This window comes from Oncorhynchus kisutch, linkage group LG15 (genome assembly GCF_002021735.2).
Source record: "Oncorhynchus kisutch isolate 150728-3 linkage group LG15, Okis_V2, whole genome shotgun sequence".
Classification (NCBI taxonomy): Eukaryota; Metazoa; Chordata; class Actinopteri; order Salmoniformes; family Salmonidae; genus Oncorhynchus; species Oncorhynchus kisutch.
Window position 1 is genome coordinate 56,793,151 of NC_034188.2, and position 21,826 is coordinate 56,814,976.

The following is a 21,826-nucleotide window of genomic DNA, read 5'->3' on the forward strand; positions in this document are numbered from 1 at the left end:
GACCCATTTGTAACCAAGCTTTAACTTCCTGACTGATGTCTTGAGATGTTGCTTCAAAACTGTAGTCTGTATTTTTTATGGCGGTTTTGGAGCACTGGCTTCTTCCTTGCTGAGCGGCCTTTCAGGTTATGTCGATATAGGACTCCTTTTACTGTGGATATAGATACTTTTGTACCTGTTTCCTCCAGCATCTTCACAAGGTCCTTTGCTGTTGTTCTGGGATTGATTTGCACTTTTTGCACCAAAGTACGTTCATCTCTAGGAGACAGAACGCGTCTCCTTCCTGAGCGGTATGACGGCTGCGTGGTCCCATGGTGTTTATACTTGCATACTATTGTTTGTACAGATGAACGAGGTACCGTCAGGCATTTGGAAATTGCTCCCAAGGATGAACCAGACTTATGGAGGTCTTGGCTGATTTCTTTTGATTTTCCCATTATGTCAAGCAAAGAGGCACTGAGTTTGAAGGTAGATCTTGAAATACATCCACAGGTCCACCTCCAATTGACACAAATGATGACAATTAGACTATCAGAAGCTTCTAAAGCCATGGCATCGTTTTCTGGAATTTACCCAGCTGTTTAAAGGCACAGTCAACATAGTGTATGTAAACTTCTGACCCACTGGAATTGTGATACAGTGAATTATAAGTGAAATAATCTGTCTGTAAACAATTGTTGGAAAAATGACTTGTGTCATGTACAAAGTAGATGTCCTAACCGACTTGCCAGAACTATAGTTTGTTAACAAGACATTGTGGAGTTGTTGAAAGACAATGTTTTAATGAATCCAACCTAAGTGTAGGTAAACGTCCGACTTCAACTGTAGATGGTGGAAAATCTATTCCTAGTATTTACTGAATGTCTGTCTCTTACCAACTGAATACTGTTGTGAATAGAGTTTGGCCATTTTAAATGGTGTATATTATGAAATAAAATTATCAATCAATTATCTTTTTGATTGATGACCAACCAACAGCATTGAGCATGACTACAACAGAATAACCATATCTCCACCTTAAAACAATCCTTAAATGGTATTTCTACAAGTTACGCATCTTGATAGATACTTTGTTAACGGGAAGTCGAAACAGAAAGGAGAGGATGTGTGAAATTAAAGTAACATTTCAAACGCAGTAACATTTCAAATAGACAGGATGAGTGAAATTATAACCTGAGTGAAATGTGAGAAGGAAGTTGAGTTGGACCAGTTTTCATCCACAAGGATGAAATGAATTGCAATGAAACTGCAAGCTGAAGTATCAGATCTGAACTCGTAGCACTTGTGTATTTGCGAGAGGACAATGTTGCCCTTTTCAGTGCCATCAATACAGGGACAGTAGGTGGCTGTACGTTCCTGTGTGTTTCCCTCGTCTTACCCGTCCTTCGCGGTTCTTGCGGTTCTTGCGTTTGGGGACGTCCTCTTCCATCTCCTCCGCTTCCAGTTCATGGGGGAAATCACCGACCAGCAGCTTCTGGAGCAGCAAACACACCAGAACATCAGAGGAGATATCACCAAGGAGGGGCTCCAGGGAGTGCTGAAGCTCCAGAATAAACCTAGCACCCCATTAGCACCCACGATGAAGAATGCCCAGCTACCCCAGTGAGATCCTGCTGCTGCAACTGGATAACAGTACAATACAACAGGGACTAGGTCACACATGGGATACAAACACATAGAGAGATACAGAGAGAGAGAGAGAGAGAGAGAGAGAGAGAGAGAGAGAATCTAGAAAAGAGGCGTAAAATTCTACAGCCACCTAAAAGGAAGCGATTCCCAAACCTTCCCTAACAAAGCCATCACCTACAGAGAGATTAACCTGGAGAAGAGTCCCCTTAAGCAGCCTGGTCCTGGGGCTCTGTTCACAAACACAAACACACCCCACAGTGCCCCAGGACAGCAACAGCAACACAATTAGACCCAACCCAATCCACAAACACAAATTGGAAAGAATTAACAAAAAAACAGAGCAAACTAGAATGCTATTTGGCACTAAACAGAGAGTACACATTGGCAGAATACCTGACCACTGTGACTGACCCAAAATTAAGGAAAGCTTTGACTATGTACAGACTCAGTGAGCATAGCCTTGCCATTGAGAAAGGCCGCCGTAGGCAGACCTGGCTCTCAAGAGAAGACAGTCTATGTGCACACTACCCACAAAATGAGGTGGAAACTGTGCTGCACTTCCTAACCTCCTGCCCAATGTATGACCATATTAGAGACACACATTTCTCTCAGATTACACAGATCCACAAAGAATCCAATTTCGATAAATTCCCATATCTACCGGGGTGAAATACCACAGTGTGCCATCACAGCAGCAAGATTTGTGACCAGTTGCCACAAGAAAAGGGCAACCAGTGAAGAACAATTGCCATTGTAAATACAACCCATATTTACGTTAATTTTCCCTTTTGTACTTGAACCATTTGTACATCGTTACAACATTGTACATAATATGACATTTGTAATGTCTCTATTCCTTTGAAACCTTTGTGAGTGTAATGTTTACTGTTCATTTTGGATTGTTCATTTAAATGTTGTTTATGATTTATTTCGCTTGCTTTGGCAATGTTAACATATGTTTCCCATGCCAATAAAACCCTTTGGATTGAATTGACAGAGACAAAGAGACAGACAGAGACAGAGAGAGATAAAATAAGCCCAAAGGACAATCATTCCATTAGACCAGTAAGGGTGGCCTTCCCTCCTTTTAACACAAACATCCCCCTGTTACAACTGCTAGTGACCAGGAGAACACTGTGCTGTTATTCATTCACTCCTAAAACGTAGGAGTGAAAGAAACACTTCCTCTCATCGGCAAAACAAGTAGCAACATATTCTGCAAATAAAAAGTACGACACATGGGTCTGTGAAAGAGAGGTGACAAAAACACAAGTGTCACAAGAGGCAAAATAACAAACTCTTAAAAGGAGCATATGGAGAGAAGCTGTAATGGAGGAGGAAACCAAAGCCCTCCTCTGTTAGCTTCCTGCTGGATACGGCAGCTAGGCGAGGCCCAGGTTCAGAGGCCTACCCACAGTGGAGCCCTGGGCCTGCTGCGTGGGCCATTTATTGAAGTGCTAATTGGCTAATTGTCGACCTTAGGGAAGGAAGACTGTCACGTCTGGAGCAGGTGGGGTAGGGACTGGAGACAGAGCTCACAGAGAGGAGATGACAGCTCATCCGGAAGAGGAAGCAGGCAGGCAGGCACACACACACGCACACACACACACACACACACACACACACACACACACACTCAATACACACACACACACACATAAAGACATTCACACATGCAGTACACACACCAACAGACACTGATGCTCACTCAAATACACACACACACACACACACACACACACACACACACACACACACACACACACACACACACACACATACATACACACATCAATGCTCTCTCTCTCCCTCCCTCCAAAACACACACTTTCTCTGGGGAGGAGGAGAGGAACTGTGCCAGTGGGGGTGTGTCATAGCTCCAGGGGATGTGTCACTGCCAACCAGAGTCACTGATACTACACACAGGGCCATGAGAGGGAGGCAGAGGGAGAGAGAGAGAGAAAGGCATCAAGAGAGTGGGAGAGAGAGAACCAGAGAGGGAGAGAGAGACAGAGAGAGAGAACCACAGAGAGCGAGAGAGACAGAGGGAAAGAGAGTGAACCAGAGGGGGAGAGAGAACTAGAGAGAGAGAGAGAACCAGAGAGAGTGAGAGAGAACTAGAGAGAGAGAACCAGAGAGAGTGAGAGAGACAGAGGGAGAGAGAAGGGTAGAGAGTGAGGGAGAGAGATAAGCAAAGAGGGAGGGAGGGAGGGAGAGAGAGAGAGAGAGAGAGAGAGAGAGAGAGAGAGAGAGGGAGAACCATAGTGGGAGAGAGAGAACCATAGTGGGAGAGAGAGAACCAGAGAGAGAGAGAGAACCATAGTAGGAGAGAGAGAACCAGAGAGGGAGAGAGAGAACCAGAGAGCTAGAGAGAGAGAACCAGTGAGCTAGAGAGAGAACCAGAGAGGGAGAGAGAGAACCAGAGAGGGAGAGAGAGAACCAGAGAGCTAGAGAGAGAACCAGAGAGGGAGAGAGAGAACCAGAGAGAACCAGAGAGATAGAGAGAGAACCAGAGAGGGTGAGAGAGAGAACCAGAGAGCTAGAGAGAGAACTAGAGAGCTAGAGAGAGAACCAGAGAGCTAGAGAGAGAACCAGAGAGGGAGAGAGAGAGAACCAGAGAGGGAGAGAGAACCAGAGAGCTAGAGAGAGAACCAGAGAGCTAGAGAGAGAACCAGAGAGATAGAGAGAGACCCAGAGAGGGAGAGAGAGAACCAGAGAGCTAGAGAGAAAACCAGAGAGGGAGAGAGAGAGAAGCAGAGAGCTAGAGAGAGAACCAGAGAGCTAGAGAGAGAACCAGAGTACTAGAGAGAGAACCAGAGAGGGAGAGAGAACCAGAGAGGGAGAGAGAGAGAGAACCATAGAGCTAGAGAGAGAACCAGAGAGCTAGAGAGAGAACCAGAGAGGGAGAGAGAGAACCAGAGAGCTAGAGAGAGAACCAGAGAGGGAGAGAGAGAACCAGAGAGCTAGAGAGAGAACCAGAGAGCTAGAGAGAGAACCAGAGAGGGAGAGAGGGAACCAGAGAGCTAGAGAGAGAGAACCAGAGAGGGAGAGAGAGAACCAGAGAGCTAGAGAGTGAACCAGAGAGCTAGAGAGAGAACCAGAGAGAGAACCAGAGAGAGAGAACCAGAGAGCTAGAGAGTGAACCAGAGAGCTAGAGAAAGAACCAGAGAGCTAGAGAGAGAACCAGAGAGAGAACCAGAGAGATAACCAGAGAGCTAGATAGAGAACCAGAGAGCTAGAGAGAGAACCAGAGAGCTAGAGAGAGAACCAGAGAGAGAACCAGAGAGCTAGATAGAGAACCAGAGAGCTAGAGAGAGAACCAGAGAGCTAGAGAGAGAACCAGAGAGCTAGAGAGAGAACCAGAGAGCTAGAGAGAGAACCAGAGAGGGAGAGAGGAGAATAAAGAAACTACACAGAAACTCCAAGGTGAAGACGTAGAGGAATGGGTCAGAGGGCTCCAAGAGAGCATGACAAAGGCAAACTAGAACTTGCGTACCCATGTGTGTGTGTGTGTGTGTGTATGTGTGTGTGGGCCACCATGAGTGATTCTAAGCTCCTCTTACCTGGCACTCGCTCATAGGTTCCTCTTCCTTGGTCTCCACCTTCTTGTCCAGAGTCTCTCCACTGAGCAGTGATTCCAACACCGGCCCCTCCGGCAAGCCCCCTTCCTTCTTCAGAGACGCCTCGTAGTCTGTACACACACACCATACCGTACGTTACAGTAACACTCCCCTGCTACTACATGTTAGAATTCATTCCCAGCTACCCCTTTGCCCTGACAGACAGTACAGCTACAGTACACCATAGGAGGCTGCTGAGGGGAGGACGGCTCATAATAATGTCTGGAACGGAGTGAATGGAATGGCATCAAACACCTGGAAACCATGTTTCTGACGTATTTGTTACCATTCCACTTTTTCCACTGAAGCCATTACCAGGAGCCCGTTCTCCACAATTAAAAAGCCACCAGCCTCCTGTGGTTTTTCTCCGTCATTCTACGGCCTCCTCATCCTCCTTTCCAGTTCTATTGTCTCGTACCGATCTTAAACTCAATGGGTCCGAGGCGCGGGTCCTCCAGAATGTTTAGCCGTCTCTTCTTGCGCCAGCAGCGCGCAGGGTAAGTATACAACTGTCCTGGGGCCAAACCTGGGGGCCAAACAAAGAACAATGCAACAAGTCGTGAAAAGCTGCTAAAACAGACTAAACTATACTGAAGGGGTTAAGGTGATGATGTTATCCACTTTAAATAGAAGGGACATTTTTTTTGTGCATACAGAAATTCTAAGCTTTTATGGTCTCTGTGCTTGACAAACCTGTACCTCCATCAGTCTCTGTGCTTGACAAACCTGTACCTCCATCAGTCTCTGTGCTTGACAAACCTGTACCTCCATCAGTCTCTGTGCTTGACAAACCTGTACCTCCATCAGTCTCTGTGCTTGACAAACCTGTACCTCCATCAGTCTCTGTGCTTGACAAACCTATACCTCCATCAGTCTCTGTGCTTGACAAACCTGTACCTCCATCAGTCTCTGTGCTTGACAAACCTATACCTCCATCAAGTCTCTGTGCTTGACAAACCTATACCTCCATCAGTCTCTGTGCTTGACAAACCTACACCTCCATCAGTCTCTGTGCTTGACAAACCTGTACCTCCATCAGTCTCTGTGCTTGACAAACCTGTACCTCCATCAGTCTCTGTGCTTGACAAACCTATACCTCCATCAGTCTCTGTGCTTGACAAACCTGTACCTCCATCAGTCTCTGTGCTTGACAAACCTATACCTCCATCAGTCTCTGTGCTTGACAAACCTGTACCTCCATCAGTCTCTGTGCTTGACAAACCTATACCTCCATCAAGTCTCTGTGCTTGACAAACCTATACCTCCATCAGTCTCTGTGCTTGACAAACCTACACCTCCATCAGTCTCTGTGCTTGACAAACCTGTACCTCCATCAGTCTCTGTGCTTGACAAACCTACACCTCCATCAGTCTCTGTGCTTGACAAACCTGTACCTCCATCAGTCTTTGTGCTTGACAAACCTATACCTCCATCAAGTCTCTGTGCTTGACAAACCTATACCTCCATCAGTCTCTGTGCTTGACAAACCTACACCTCCATCAGTCTCTGTGCTTGACAAACCTGTACCTCCATCAGTCTCTGTGCTTGACAAACCTGTACCTCCATCAGTCTCTGTGCTTGACAAACCTATACCTCCATCAGTCTCTGTGCTTGACAAACCTGTACCTCCATCAGTCTCTGTGCTTGACAAACCTATACCTCCATCAAGTCTCTGTGCTTGATAAACCTATACCTCCATCAGTCTCTGTGCTTGACAAACCTACACCTCCATCAGTCTCTGTGCTTGACAAACCTGTATCTCCATCAGTCTCTGTGCTTGACAAACCTGTACCTCCATCAGTCTTTGTGCTTGACAAACCTGTACCTCCATCAGTCTCTGTGCTTGACAAACCTGTACCTCCATCAGTCTCTGTGCTTGACAAACCTATACCTCCATCAGTCTCTGTGCTTGACAAACCTATACCTCAATCAGTATCTGTGCTTGACAAACCTGTACCTCCATCAGTCTCTGTGCTTGACAAACCTGTACCTCCATCAGTCTCTGTGCTTGACAAACCTGTACCTCCATCAGTCTCTGTGCTTGACAAACCTATACCTCCATCAGTCTCTGTGCTTGACAAACCTATACCTCAATCAGTCTCTGTGCTTGACAAACCTGTACATCCATCAGTCTCGGTGCTTGACAAACCTGTACCTCCATCAGTCTCTGTGCTTGACAAACCTGTATCTCCATCAGTCTCTGTGCTTGACAAACCTGTACCTCCATCAGTCTCTGTGCTTGACAAACCTGTACCTCCATCAGTCTCTGTGCTTGACAAACCTGTACCTCCATCAGTCTCTGTGCTTGACAAACCTGTACCTCCATCAGTCTCTGTGCTTGACAAACCTGTACCTCCATCAGTCTCTGTGCTTGACAAACCTATACCCCATCGGTCTCTGTGCTTGACAAACCTGTACCTCCATCAGTCTCTGTGCTTGACAAACCTATACCTCCATCAGTCTCTGTGCTTGACAAACCTGTACCTCCATCAGTCTCTGTGCTTGACAAACCTATACCTCCATCAGTCTCTGTGCTTGACAAACCTGTACCTCCATCGGTCTCTGTGCTTGACAAACCTATACCTCCATCAGTCTCTGTGCTTGACAAACCTATACCTCCATCAGTCTCTGTGCTTGACAAACCTGTACCTTAATCAGTCTCTGTTCTTGACAAACCTGTACCTCCATCAGTCTCTGTGCTTGACAAACCTGTACCTCCATCAGTCGCTATGCTTGACAAACCTATACCTCCATCAGTCTCTGTGCTTGACAAACCTGTACCTCCATCAGTCTCTGTGCTTGACAAACCTATACCTCCACCAGTCTCTGTGCTTGACAAACCTGTACCTCCATCAGTCTCTGTGCTTGACAAAGCTGTACCTCAATCAGTCTCTGTGCTTGACAAACCTATACCTCCATCAGTCTCTGTGCTTGACAAACCTGTACCTCCATCAGTCTCTGTGTGCTTGACAAACCTATACCTCCATCAGTCTCTGTGCTTGACAAACCTGTACCTCAATCAGTCTCTGTGCTTGACAAACCTGTATCTCCATCAGTCTCTGTGCTTGACAAACCTGTACCTCCATCAGTCTCTGTACTTGACAAACCTGTACCTCCATCAGTCTCTGTGCTTGACAAACCTGTACCTCCATCAGTCTCTGTGCTTGACAAACCTCTACCTCAATCAGTCTCTGAGAGAGAAGGATAGTGAGGGAGGGGAGGAAAAGAGAGGGGGAGGAGAGGGGAGAGAGAAAGAGAGAGGGAGGAGAGGGGAGAGAGAGAAGGATAGAGTGAGGGAGGAGAGGGGAGAGAGGAGGATAGAGTGAGGGAGGAGAGGGGAGAGAGAAAGATAGAGAGGAAGGAGAGGGGAGAGAGAAGGATAGGTGTGAGAGAGGAGAGGGAGAGAGAAGGATAGTGAGGGGGAGAGGGGAGAGAGGAGGATAGAGGGAGGGAGGGAGGAGAGCAGAGAGAGAAAGATAGAGAGGAAGGAGAGGAGAGTGAGAAGGATAGAGTGAGGGAGGAGAGGGGAGCGAGAAGGATAGAGTGAGGGAGGAGAGGGGAGAAAGAAGGATAGAGTGAGGGAGGAGAGGGGAGAAAGAAGGATGTAGTGAGGGAGGAGAGGGGAGAAAGAAGGATAGAGTGAGGGAGGAGAGGGGAGAGAGAAAGAAGGATATAGTGAGGGAGGAAAGGGGAGAAAGAAGGATGTAGTGAGGGAGGAGAGAAAGAAGGAGAGAGTGAGGGAGGAGAGGGGAGAGAGAAAGATAGAGAGGAAGGAGAGGGGAGAGAGAATGATATAGTGAGGGAGGAGAGGGGAGGGGAGAAAGAAGGATGTAGTGAGGGAGGAGAGGGGAGAAAGAAGGATAGAGTGAGAGAGGAGAGGGGAGAGAGAAAGATAGAGAGGAAGGAGAGGGGAGAGAGAAGGATAGAGTGAGGGAGGAGAGGGAGAGAGAAGGATAGTGAGGGGGGAGGGGAGAGAGAAAGAGAGAGGGAGGAAGGAAGGAAGGAGAGGGGAGAGAGAAAGATGGGAAGAGAAATATAGAGGGAGGAGAGGGGAGAGAGAAAGATAGAGAGAGAGAGAGGGGATAGAGAACAATAGAGAGAGGGAGAAGAGGGGGAGAGAATGATAGAGAGAGGGAGAAGATGGGAGAACAACACAGAGGACAAAGGGCTGCTGAGAGCAGAGGAGAACTGAACTCGGAACGCCTGGAGGCTGTGTTCCAGACCTCCCTACCCCAGGCCTCATACCTCTTCATGCTGCCTCTTACCCTGTGTTTTGTTACAGGGCTTCATGCATTGGAACACACTCTAACATGCTGTCCACGAACACACACATGCACATGCACGCAGCCTAGACCTCACACACACACACGCACAAGGACAGACACACACACACACCTGGGCCGCGGTGGTTCTTCTCCATCCAGATGTAGCAGTTGCTCTGTGCCACGCCGGTCTGGGAGTCCAGGAAGGGCAGGCGCATGGAGCGCTCAGCACACAGGCGGGCATTGTAGCTGCGGCAGTGCTCGATGGCCTCTCTGTAGAACTCCTCGCCCAGACTGGCACAGACAGGGTGGCACACAACGGGCACAGGGAGGCAAGAGAGAGACACAGAGCCCTGTTAACCTAGGTCATTTCACTTCAGGACCCACACGTCGACATTGCATTATCCACACTCTACAGTGAGAACGTGAAGATGCAGCATCTGTTTTCCAAAGTACAGTATCATTCTTCTGTCTCTCTCTGGGTCTGGCCGTGGGTTTCTCAGAAGCCCTGGGCTGTGTGGTGCCAGGGCATGTAGAGACTCATCAGAAGGACCTGGGCTGTGTGGTGCCAGGGCATGTAGAGACTCATCAGAAGGACCTGGGCTGTGTGGTGCCAGGGCATGTAGAGACTCATCAGAAGGACCTGGGCTGTGTGGTGCCAGGGCATGTAGAGACTCATCAGAAGGACCTGGGCTGTGTGGTGCCAGAGCACGTAGAGACTCATCAGAAGGACCTGAGCTGTGTGGTACCAGGGCATGTAGAGACTCATCAGAAGGACCTGGGCTGTGTGGTGCCAGGGCATGTAGAGACTCATCAGAAGGACCTGGGCTGTGTGGTGCCAGGGCATGTAGAGACTCATCAGAAGGACCTGGGCTGTGTGGTGCCAGGGCATGTAGAGACTCATCAGAATGACCTGGGTTGTGTGGTACCAGGGCATGTAGAGACTTATCAGAAGGACCTGGGCTGTGTGGTGCCAGGGCATGTAGAGACTCATCAGAAGGACCTGGGCTGTGTGGTACCAGGGCACGTAGAGACTCATCAGAAGGACCTGGGCTGTGTGGTGCCAGGGCATGTAGAGACTCATCAGAAGGACATGGGCTGTGTGGTACCAGGGCACGTAGAGACTCATCAGAAGGACCTGGGCTGTGTGGTACCAGGGCATGTAGAGACTCATCAGAAGGACCTGGGTTGTGTGGTGCCAGGGCATGTAGTGACACATGAAAGGTGAGACACAGTGCTCTGAATGTGTGAACGGAGCGAGGAAATCAGCGTCGCCAAATGAGGTAGAATAGAACTGTTCACTGCTAGACAACATAATGTCAGTGGTGTGTGTGTGTGTGTGTTGTACATGTGGGCACTTGATGGTAAATATGTGTGTGTATTTGTACTGTAAGTGAATGCAAGTCTATGTAGTACATGTGATCGTGGGTAACTGTGTATCCTGTAGAGTTTATTTAGTCTGTTATCTTGTGCAACCATCTCCTCCCCTGCCCCTCCCCCCTTCCCCTCCGCCTCCTCCCTCCTCCTCCTCCCCTCCTCCTCCTTACCTGTTCTTAATGACGGTTCCTCCAGATTGCCTGTGAACACAAAGATAGAGGAGCACTGTGAGTCACTGCCTTCCTCCTCTCCTTCCCTCCTCTCCTTCAATCCTGTACATCACCGATGTTATTCCTGGTGCTTCTCTAACACAGTCACAACACCAAGGTTGCCAGCCATGGCAGACATTCAGTATATTGTTCATACAGTGCACAGTATATAGGATCACAACCATACAACATACAGTATATAGGATCACAACCATACAACATACAGTATATAGGATCACAACCATACAACATACAGTATATAGGATCACAACCATACAACATACAGTATATAGGATCACAACCATACAACATACACTATATAGGATCACAACCATACAACATACAGTATATAGGATCACAACCATACAACATACACTATATAGGATCACAACCATACAACATACAGTATATAGGATCACAACCATACAACATACAGTATATAGGATCACAACCATACAACATACACTATATAGGATCACAACCATACCACATACAGTATATAGGATCACAACCATACAACATACACTATATAGGATCACAACCATACAACATACAGTATATAGGATCACAACCATACAACATACACTATATAGGATCACAACCATACAACATACAGTATATAGGATCACAACCATACAACATACAGTATATAGGATCACAACCATATAACATACAGTATATAGGATCACAACCATACAACATACAGTATATAGGATCACAACCATACAACATACAGTATATTGGATCACAACCATATAACATACAGTATATAGGATCACAACCATACAACATACAGTATATAGGATCACAACCATACAACACACAGTATTGTGTGTATTCGGTGGGCTATTAGCTGGTCAAAATGAGGCTACATGAAAAGTGCAATACTGTTAATATAACCGTGTGTTTTCAGGGAATTTATGCCAATCACAAAGCTCATCTGCATTTCTCAGAAACAAAAGAGTGATCAAATGACTGTTAATACATAGATTTGCAACCATACAATATACAGTACACAGCACATACAATCTCAACCATTCAGTATACTGCTGTACAGTACATATGTGTGTCATCCATACATTATACTGCTGTACAGTACATACGTGTGTCATCCATACAGAATACTGCTGTACAGTACATACATGTGTCATCCATACAGTATACTGTACACAGTACATATGTGTGTCATCCATACAGTATACTGTACACAGCACATACAATCTCAACCATACAGTATACTGTACACAGTACATATGTGTGTCATCCATACATTATACTGCTGTACAGTACATACGTGTGTCATCCATACAGTATACTGCTCTACAGTACATACGTGTGTCATCCATACAGTATACTGCTGTACAGTACATACGTGTGTCATCCATACAGAATACTGCTGTACAGTACATACGTGTGTCATCCATACAGAATACTGCTGTACAGTACATACGTGTGTCATCCATACAGAATACTGCTGTACAGTACATACGTGTGTCATCCATACAGTATACTGCTGTACAGTACATACGTGTGTCATCCATACAGAATACTGCTGTACAGTACATACGTGTGTCATCCATACAGAATACTGCTGTACAGTACATACATGTGTCATCCATACAGTATACTGTACACAGTACATATGTGTGTCATCCATACAGTATACTGTACACAGCACATACAATCTCAACCATACAGTATACTGTACACAGTACATATGTGTGTCATCCATACAGTATACTGTACACAGCACATACAATCTCAACCATACAGTATACTGTACACAGTACATATGTGTGTCATCCATACATTATACTGCTGTACAGTACATACGTGTGTCATCCATACAGTATACTGCTCTACAGTACATACGTGTGTCATCCATACAGTATACTGCTGTACAGTACATACATGTGTCATCCATACAGTATACTGCTCTACAGTACATACGTGTGTCATCCATACAGTATCCTGCTGTACAGTACACACGTGTGTCATCCATACAGTATACTGCTGTACAGTACATACGTGTGTCATCCATTCAGTATACTGCTGTACAGTACATACGTGTGTCATCCATACAGTATACTGCTGTACAGTACATACGTGTGTCATCCATACAGTATACTGCTGTACAGTACATACGTGTGTCATCCATACAGAATACTGCTGTACAGTACATACGTGTGTCATCCATACAGAATACTGCTGTACAGTACATACGTGTGTCATCCATACAGAATACTGCTGTACAGTACATACGTGTGTCATCCATACAGTATACTGCTGTACAGTACATACGTGTGTCATCCATACAGTATACTGCTGTACAGTACATACGTGTGTCATCCATACAGAATACTGCTGTACAGTACATACGTGTGTCATCCATACAGTATACTGCTGTACAGTACATACGTGTGTCATCCATACAGTATACTGCTGTACAGTACATACGTGTGTCATCCATACAGAATACTGCTGTACAGTACATACGTGTGTCATCCATACAGAATACTGCTGTACAGTACATATGTGTGTCATCCATACAGAATACTGCTGTACAATACATACGTGTGTCATCCATACAGTAGTATATAGGAAATATAGCACAAATTCCAGTGTAACAGACAAGACAGAATATTGGGACTGGCTACACCTCACACTCCATACTATACCATCAGACCCGACCTCTGCACTGGGGATGAGAGATGTTCTGGCTGGGCATTAAAAGGGATATGTTGTGACCCCCTTCCCTCCCCGGCAGTCCAACCTATGGTCACTCACTAGTGCTTTCTATGGGATGAGAGGAGGCCTGGATACCAGAGGACCAAATGTGACACACAGCAGGAAGGGACTGGAACAAGACTAAGGGACTTAGACTATGTCCCAATCCGCACCCTGTTGCCTAATAGTGCGCTGCTTTTGACCAGGGCACTATATAGGGAATAGTCTGCCATTTGGGATGAAGCTTAGCCATGGTGGTAGCAGGGAAATCAGTTCAACTGAGGCTGAGTGGTGTTGGGTGGGGGGTGGGGGGTAGTGGATGATGTGGTTGTGTATGGAAGTGTGATACTCTAGACGTACTGTTCCACTGTCCTGTTGGCATTCCACAGCAGAGCTTCGATGACGGTGGAAACATCAGGGTAAATCACTAGATATGTGTCATTCTTCAAGATGACAACACAGACATAATGTTTCCCATCAATCTTCCTTTTTAGACAAACCCCATGGATACGCTGGCCCGGGGAGAACGCACACGTCCCCACAAATAAATACCCCTAAATGCAAAAGAGGCAGAAGGACACACGGGAACGCCACGTGCACACATACACACGCAAACCTATGCACTCAGCTTTTAAAATATTAAGTGTGTGGTGTGGAAATAGGCTTGATCTGAAAGGCTGCACTAGTCCTGCTAGGACAGGAACGGGCTGCAACGGGGTAAGAGGAGAGAAAACATTCAATATGCAAAGCAGCTATAACCCCGGAGGTTCCACCCTCTCCCTCCTCCTCTCCCTGCGCCCCTCTTCTCTGCACCCTTGCCCCCCCCCCCCCCCCCCCCCCACACACACACACACTCCCCAATTCATCCCCTCCCCCACCCCGTCACCCTGGCGCTGCCATTCGAGCTATCGGAATAAGTCGGCCCTTTCAACAAGAAGTTGACAGCTGTAGAAAATGGCTGCTTTCAGTTTGGTCGCTTCTGCCTGCAATCTCATTACATTACGCCGCGGCTGTTTGCCCTTGAAGGTTTAAAAAAAAAATACTATTTGGGGTTAGTGGAAGCTAGGCTGGGAGAGCTGAATATATATACCACATCACCAGGGAAACCAGGCAGAGACAGACATGACCAAGCTTCTCTATTCTGTCCACTGTCAGCATCCAGAGAGTCCTTCTACCAGTGGCCTACTACAACATGGAGGAGCTGAGGGCCTGTACTGGTGGTCTGGCCTGCTTTAAGCTCCGGGGGCTTAGCAGGGACTCTGTGAGGCAGGCTGAAGTGGACAGGAAAGGCACGGCTATGTTTCACCGAGGGGGGGAATAATTGATCAACTCTATGGCCACAAGCATGGAGGGGGAAGCTGTTTCAGCAACGTAACTCTACGGCCAGTGTAGTTCTAAACAAGTGGAGCACAGCGCTGCTGGACCCGTGTGAGATGACCATCCATCAGCAGCCCTACACAATCAGAACTCTGGATGCAGCCGGAAACAAAAACCGTACAAACCCACACAGATAGTACACAAGGATAGACACGTTAGCAGGTTTCAGACCAGTCACTGATCCAGACACAGACACAAAACCACACAGATAGTACACAAGGATAGACACGTTAGCAGGTTTCAGACCAGTCACTGATCCAGACACAGACACAAAACCACACAGATAGTACACAAGGATAGACACGTTAGCAGGTTTCAGACCAGTCACTGATCCAGACACAGACACAAAACCACACAGATAGTACACAAGGATAGACACGTTAGCAGGTTTCAGACCATTCACTGATCCAGACACAGACACAAAACACACAAAGAAGGAGAAACGAGGAAAAGCCTGGAGTATCGAGTGTCTTTTTTAACAATCTTAAAACCACAGGGCATCTCGACACCAGGCAAACAGAGGGGAGCGATTGGTCCAAACAAAAAGCAGAGCAGAGAAAGGAGCATATAGCTGGGAGCACACACACACACACACACACACACACACACACACACACACACACACACACACACACACACACACACACACACACACACACATACAGACACACACACACACATACACACACACACACACACACACACACACACACACACACACACACATACAGACACACACACACACACACACACACACACACACACACACACACACACACACACACACACACACACACACACACACACACACACACACACATACAGACACACACACACACACACACACACACACACATACAGACACACACACACACACATACAGACACACACACACAGACACACACACAGACACACACACACACAGACAGGCAAACATACAACCCTCCAAGATAGCACAACCCCCCCACCGTAAAGCCCTCTATAACCCACTTTCTAAGGCATTGGAAGCAAGAGCAATAAACTGCAGTCCACAGAATGACACACCTACACACAGTACATGCCAAGACCGCAATTTACAAACTACAATACCCAGAACTCCAACCCCTGACCACTCTCTAATTAGCCTCAATTAGCAGTGGCTTGAATGAAAGAGAAACAGAGGGCTCCACCTAGAGGGAAAGTCAGGTCATTGGAAAATGAAACCTCACCATGTAAAATATGAACCAGTCATAAAAACCAAGCTACAATTACAAAATGGCAATTAGGAAAAGGGATGACTTCCTAATGGTGATTTCTAACTTGGTGATGTACGCATAATGACGCTGCAAGAGAAATGGCATGGCGTTGAGCTGATGGATTATCAAGGAAGGATGATTTCACATCACGTAGGCCTACAGGAGACAGCTACATACACAAAAGCACTCTCTCTATCATAAGGTTTGAACCAATATGTTCAACACACACATATGGGGGAGTGGGTTGTGTGGATGGCCATGTGTGTGTGTGTGTGTGTGTGTGTGTGTGTGTGTGTGTGTGTGTGTGTGTGTGTGTGTGTGTGTGTGTGTGTGTGTGTGTGTGTGTGTGTGTGTGTGTGTGTGTGTGTGTGTGTGTGAAGGCAGCAGTGTGGTGCCTCTGTAGACTAGCCTTCGGACCATGGTCATAGGCCTTCAGTACTGATGCTTTACTGCTCTGGTCCACACAGCACAGCAGTGTGAGGCAGGCTCTGCCTTGCCTGGTGGAGGAAAGGCAATCTGTGCACCCATCCCCCCACACCCAGTCTGCAGATTACACTATGCAATATCACCCTTACCCATTCCACCTCCTCCATCTCTCTTCCCCCCCCCCCCTCTCTTTCACAGTACCCAGAGAAATGATGTATCTCTGTTTCTCCCCCTCTACAGATGTGACTGCCTTTTCTTGGTCTCTCAGTACTCTCAGTAATGTTTGCTGTGCTGCTGAAGACTAGGAGGTGTAAAGCTATAGGCCTGTTGTAGTGAGCAGAACAGCCCAGAACTGAACAGCACAGACACCAAACCCAGCCGCTGCCTCACACTCCCAGCCAGACCCTGAAAATGAGGGCCGACATGTACGAGCTGCAGAAAAGACATACTTAGCAGTATTATCAAACCATGTGAGGGCAAAAGAGTTGAATGTACGTTACAGAAAGGAGATGAATTCCATCCAAACATAATCAACTGTAGCCTGTATGCATTGCGTCCACCCAAACTCACTCTCCAACTGTTGACAGTGGATATACTTTGTGCATTATAAAAACAACGTACACAGACAAGCACAACGACTTGTCACTTTGGGAGACGGCTTCGGCGTCGCCATGTAGCATGAAACCTAGGCCTTTTTCATGGCTAGGATGACCATCGGTAACTATGCTGTGACGACATGTGTGTGTGTGTGTGTGTGTATATACAGTGGGGCAAAAAAGTATTTAGTCAGCCACCAATTGTGCAAGTTCTCCCACTTAAAAAGATGAGAGAGGCCTGTACATTTTCATCATAGGTACACTTCAACTATGACAGACAAAATGAGAATAATTTCTTTCCAGAAAATCACATTGTAGAATTTTTTATGAATTTATTTGCAAATTATGGTGGAAAATGAGTATTTGGTCAATAACAAAAGTTTATCTCAATACTTTGTTTTATACCCTTTGTTGGCAATGACAGAGGTCAAACATTTTCTGTAAGTCTTCACAAGGTTTTCACACACTGTTTCTGGTATTTTGGCCCATTCCTCCATGCAGATCTCCTCTAGAGCAGTGATGTTTTGGGGCTGTTGCTGGGCAACACGGACTTTCAACTCCCTCCAAAGATTTTCTATGGGGTTGAGATCTGGAGACTGGCTAGGCCACTCCAGGACCTTGAAATGCTTCTTACAAAGCCACTCCTTCGTTGCCCGGGTGGTGTGTTTGGGATCATTGTCATGCGGAAAGACCCAGCTACGTTTCATCTTCAATGCCCTTGCTGAAGGAACGAGGTTTTCACTCAAAATCTCACGATACATGGCCCCATTCATTCTTTCCTTTACACGGAGCAGTCGTCCTGGTCCCTTTACAGAAAAACAGCCCCAAAGCATGATGTTTCCAACCCCATGCTTCACAGTACGTATGGTGTTCTTTGGATGCAACTCAGCATTCTTTGTCCTCCAAACACGACGAGTTGAGTTTTACCAAAAAGTTATATTTTGGTTTCATCTGATCATATGACATTCTCCCAATCTTCTTCTGGATCATCCAAATGCTCTCTAGCAAACTTCAGACGGGCCTGGACATGTACTGGCTTAAGCAGGGGGACACGTCTGGCACTGCAGGATTTGAGTCCCTGGCGGCGTAGTGTGTTACTGATGGTAGGCTTTGTTACTTTGGTCCCAGCTCTCTGCAGGTCATTCACTAGGTATCCCCGTGTGGTTCTGGGATTTTTGCTCACCGTTCTTGTGATCATTTTGACCCCACGGGGTGAGATCTTGCGTGGAGCCCAAGATCGAGGGAGATTATCAGTGGTCTTGTATGTCTTCCATTTCCTAATAATTGCTCCCACAGTTGATTTCTTCAAACCAAGCTGCTTACCTATTGCAGATTCAGTCTTCCCAGCCTGGTGCAGGTCTACAATGTTGTTTCTGGTGTCCTTGACAGCTCTTTGGTCTTGGCCATAGTGGAGTTTGGAGTGTGACTGTTTGAGGTTGTGGACAGGTGTCTTTTATACTGATAACAAGTTCAAACAGGTGTCATTAATACAGGTAACGATTGGAGGACAGAGGTGCCTCTTAAAGAAGAAGTTACAGGTCTGTGAGAGCCAGAAATCTTGCTTGTTTGTAGGTGACCAAATACTTATTTTCCACCATAATTTGCAAATAAATTCATTAAAAATCCTAAAATGTGATTTTCTGGATTTTTTTTCTCATTTTGTCTGTCATAGTTGAAGTGTACCTATGATGAAAATTACAGGCCTCTCTCATCTTTTAAGTGGGAGAACATGCACAATTGGTGGCTGACTAAATACTTTTTTGCCCCACTGTATGTATGTATGTATGTATGTGTGTGTGTGTGTGTGTGTGTGTGTGTGTGTGTGTGTGTGTGTGTGTGTGTGTGTGTGTGTGTCAGCTAGCATCTGCCAGTCTAACAGCTGGAACACATTGGGCTGTAGAGGGGGCTGTGGCGTTGTTCACCAGGAGCTGTCACACAAACACACGCACACCCAGCAGGCCTGGACGCACTACCATACACATACACACACACACACACACCCAGGCCTGGACGCACTACCATACACACACACACACACACCCAGGCCTGCACACACTACCACACACACACACACACCCAGGCCTGCACGCACCACCATACACACACACACACCCAGGCCTGCACACACTACCACACACACACACACACACACACACACACACACACACACACACACACACACACCCAGGCCTGCACGCACCACCATACACACACACACACACACAGTGCTGATGTTAAGCTGATGCTGACAAATCAACAGACAGCAACACAGACAGCTGCACCACTGTAGGACTATCGACCAGCTCATCTGTTAAAGTACCATGTTCCTGAGACAAATACAGCTTGGCATAGTGTGTGTGTAGAGCTGGGAGTCACCAGAGACCTCACCATGCAATATTATCACCATACTTAGTTGCCAATACCATATGTATTGCCATTCTCGCGATTCTATATGTTTTGTGATTCGCTGTTCTAAACATATTCTTCACCAGTCTTCTGCAGAGGGACGAGAGAGAGGCATGAGAAAACGACGTTTGATCAGTCATGTTAATAAAAGTGCTGAAAACAAATTGTCTCCCTATTTAAAAAGAAGATGGAGAACAAGCTGTGAGTTTTGGTGCAGGAAGAGCCAAGCAGCGCAAAATAACATTGTGGAATGTAACTGTGTAACTGTATCGATTTTCCCGCCCATCACTGTGTGTGTGTGTGTGTGTGTGTGTGTGTGTGTGTGTGTGTGTGTGTGTGTGTGTGTGTGTGTGTTTATGTGTGTGTGCGAGTGTGTGCGTGTGTGTGTGTGTGTGTGTGAGTGTGTGTGTGTGTGTGTGTGTGTGTGTGTGTGTGTGTGTGTGTGTGTGTGTGTGTGAGTGTGTGTGTGTGTGAGAGAGAATGCATCTGTACAGCAGGTGTGTCTATGTATCTATAGGTCTGTGTTTGGTATGTTTTGTATTCATCTGCATGTTACCGTAACTACCTTGTTGTCATGTTACAGGCCTCTGGTTTTGCATAAAGTGTCATATCTGTGTGTCTGTCTATGGTGAGTGTATTCTACAGGACAGTGTTTCCCAACTCCAGTCCCCCAGTACCCACAACAGTACACATTTTGTACCGTAGCCCTGGACAAGCACATCTGATTCAACTTGTCAACTAATCAACAAGCCCTCAGTGAGTTGAATCAGGTTTGTTTGTCCAGGGCTTAGTTTAGTTTATTCATTCGACCATTTGAAAAAAAAAAATAAGCACGCGTAAAACTTGAAAAAAGCCGTAGGATAACACACACTAAAGTCTGGGACTTATTTCCATTGTGGTCCTCTTGAAACAAGATGGCTAGGCCAGATCTACAACAAAGGCGTGTCCTATTAGGGGTAGTCAAGGACTGGAGTCGGACAACACTGCTACAGCTGGGTGTTGCTGATGCTGTGAGTCTGTTTATGCACAATACATATTCCTTGTGTGTCTGTGCGTTCGTGTCTGGAGCTTGTGTGTGTAAAGCATGTGTTTGTGTATTCTGTGTGTTTGTGTTTGTATATTCTGTGTGTATGTGTTTGTATTTTCTGTGTGTGTGTTTGTGTATTCTGTGTGTGTGTGTTTGTGTATTCTGTGTGTATGTGTTTGTATATTCTGTGTGTGTGTTTGTATATTCTGTGTGTTTGTGTTTGTATATTCTGTGTATTTGTCTTTGTATATATGTCTGTATATTCTGTGTATATGTGTTTGTATGTGTTTGTATATTCTGTGTCTATGTGTTTGTATATTCTGTGTATTTGTACCATGAGTCGGAGTGTGCATTTCGGGCAGTACATCAGGGCATGGCAATCCAGCCACCGTGGCTGAACACTGGTCCTTCAGGTGAGATTTATTGACTCTGCACTTTTGCTGTTATTACGTGGATGGATCCTTCCTCCCTTCTCGCTCTCTCTCCTCTCCCTCTCGTTCTCTCTCCTCTCCCTCTCGCTCTCTCTCCTCTCCCTCTCGTTCTCTCTCCTCTCCCTCTCGTTCTCTCTCCTCTCCCTCTCGTTCTCTCTCCTCTCGCTCTCTCTCCTCTCCCTCTCGTTCTCTCTCCTCTCCCTCTCGTTCTCTCTCCTCTCCCTCTCGTTCTCTCTCCTCTCCCTCTCGTTCTCTCTCCTCTCCCTCTCGCTCTCTCTCCTCTCCCTCTCGCTCTCTCTCCTCTCCCTCTCTCTCCTCTCCCTCGCTCTCTCCTCTATCCTCTCTCTCGCTCTCTCCTCTCCCTCTCCGCTCTCTCTCCTCTCCCTCTCCCTCTCGCTCTCTCCTCCCTCTCCCTCTCGCTCTCTCTCCTCTCCCTCTCGCTCTCTCTCCTCTCCCTCTCTCTCCTCTCCCTCTCGCTCTCTCTCCTCTCCCTCTCGCTCTCTC

The 21,826-nt window shown here is 46.6% G+C and overlaps 1 protein-coding gene across 1 annotated transcript in view; it reads right to left on the reverse strand.

Annotated features, from left to right (window-relative positions):
- The window catches only part of LOC109904792 (zinc finger protein neuro-d4), a 49,073-nt gene that overhangs the window by 22,307 nt on the left and 4,940 nt on the right, over positions 1 to 21,826 (reverse strand). Inside the window, exons 2-6 of the mRNA XM_031790603.1 lie at positions 11,059 to 11,088; positions 9,645 to 9,805; positions 5,668 to 5,775; positions 5,193 to 5,320; positions 1,379 to 1,474 (exon numbers count right to left, since the gene is read on the reverse strand). Coding sequence (XP_031646463.1) covers positions 1,379 to 1,474; positions 5,193 to 5,320; positions 5,668 to 5,775; positions 9,645 to 9,805; positions 11,059 to 11,088 — 523 coding nt within the window. The remainder of the gene's footprint in view (positions 1 to 1,378; positions 1,475 to 5,192; positions 5,321 to 5,667; positions 5,776 to 9,644; positions 9,806 to 11,058; positions 11,089 to 21,826) is intronic.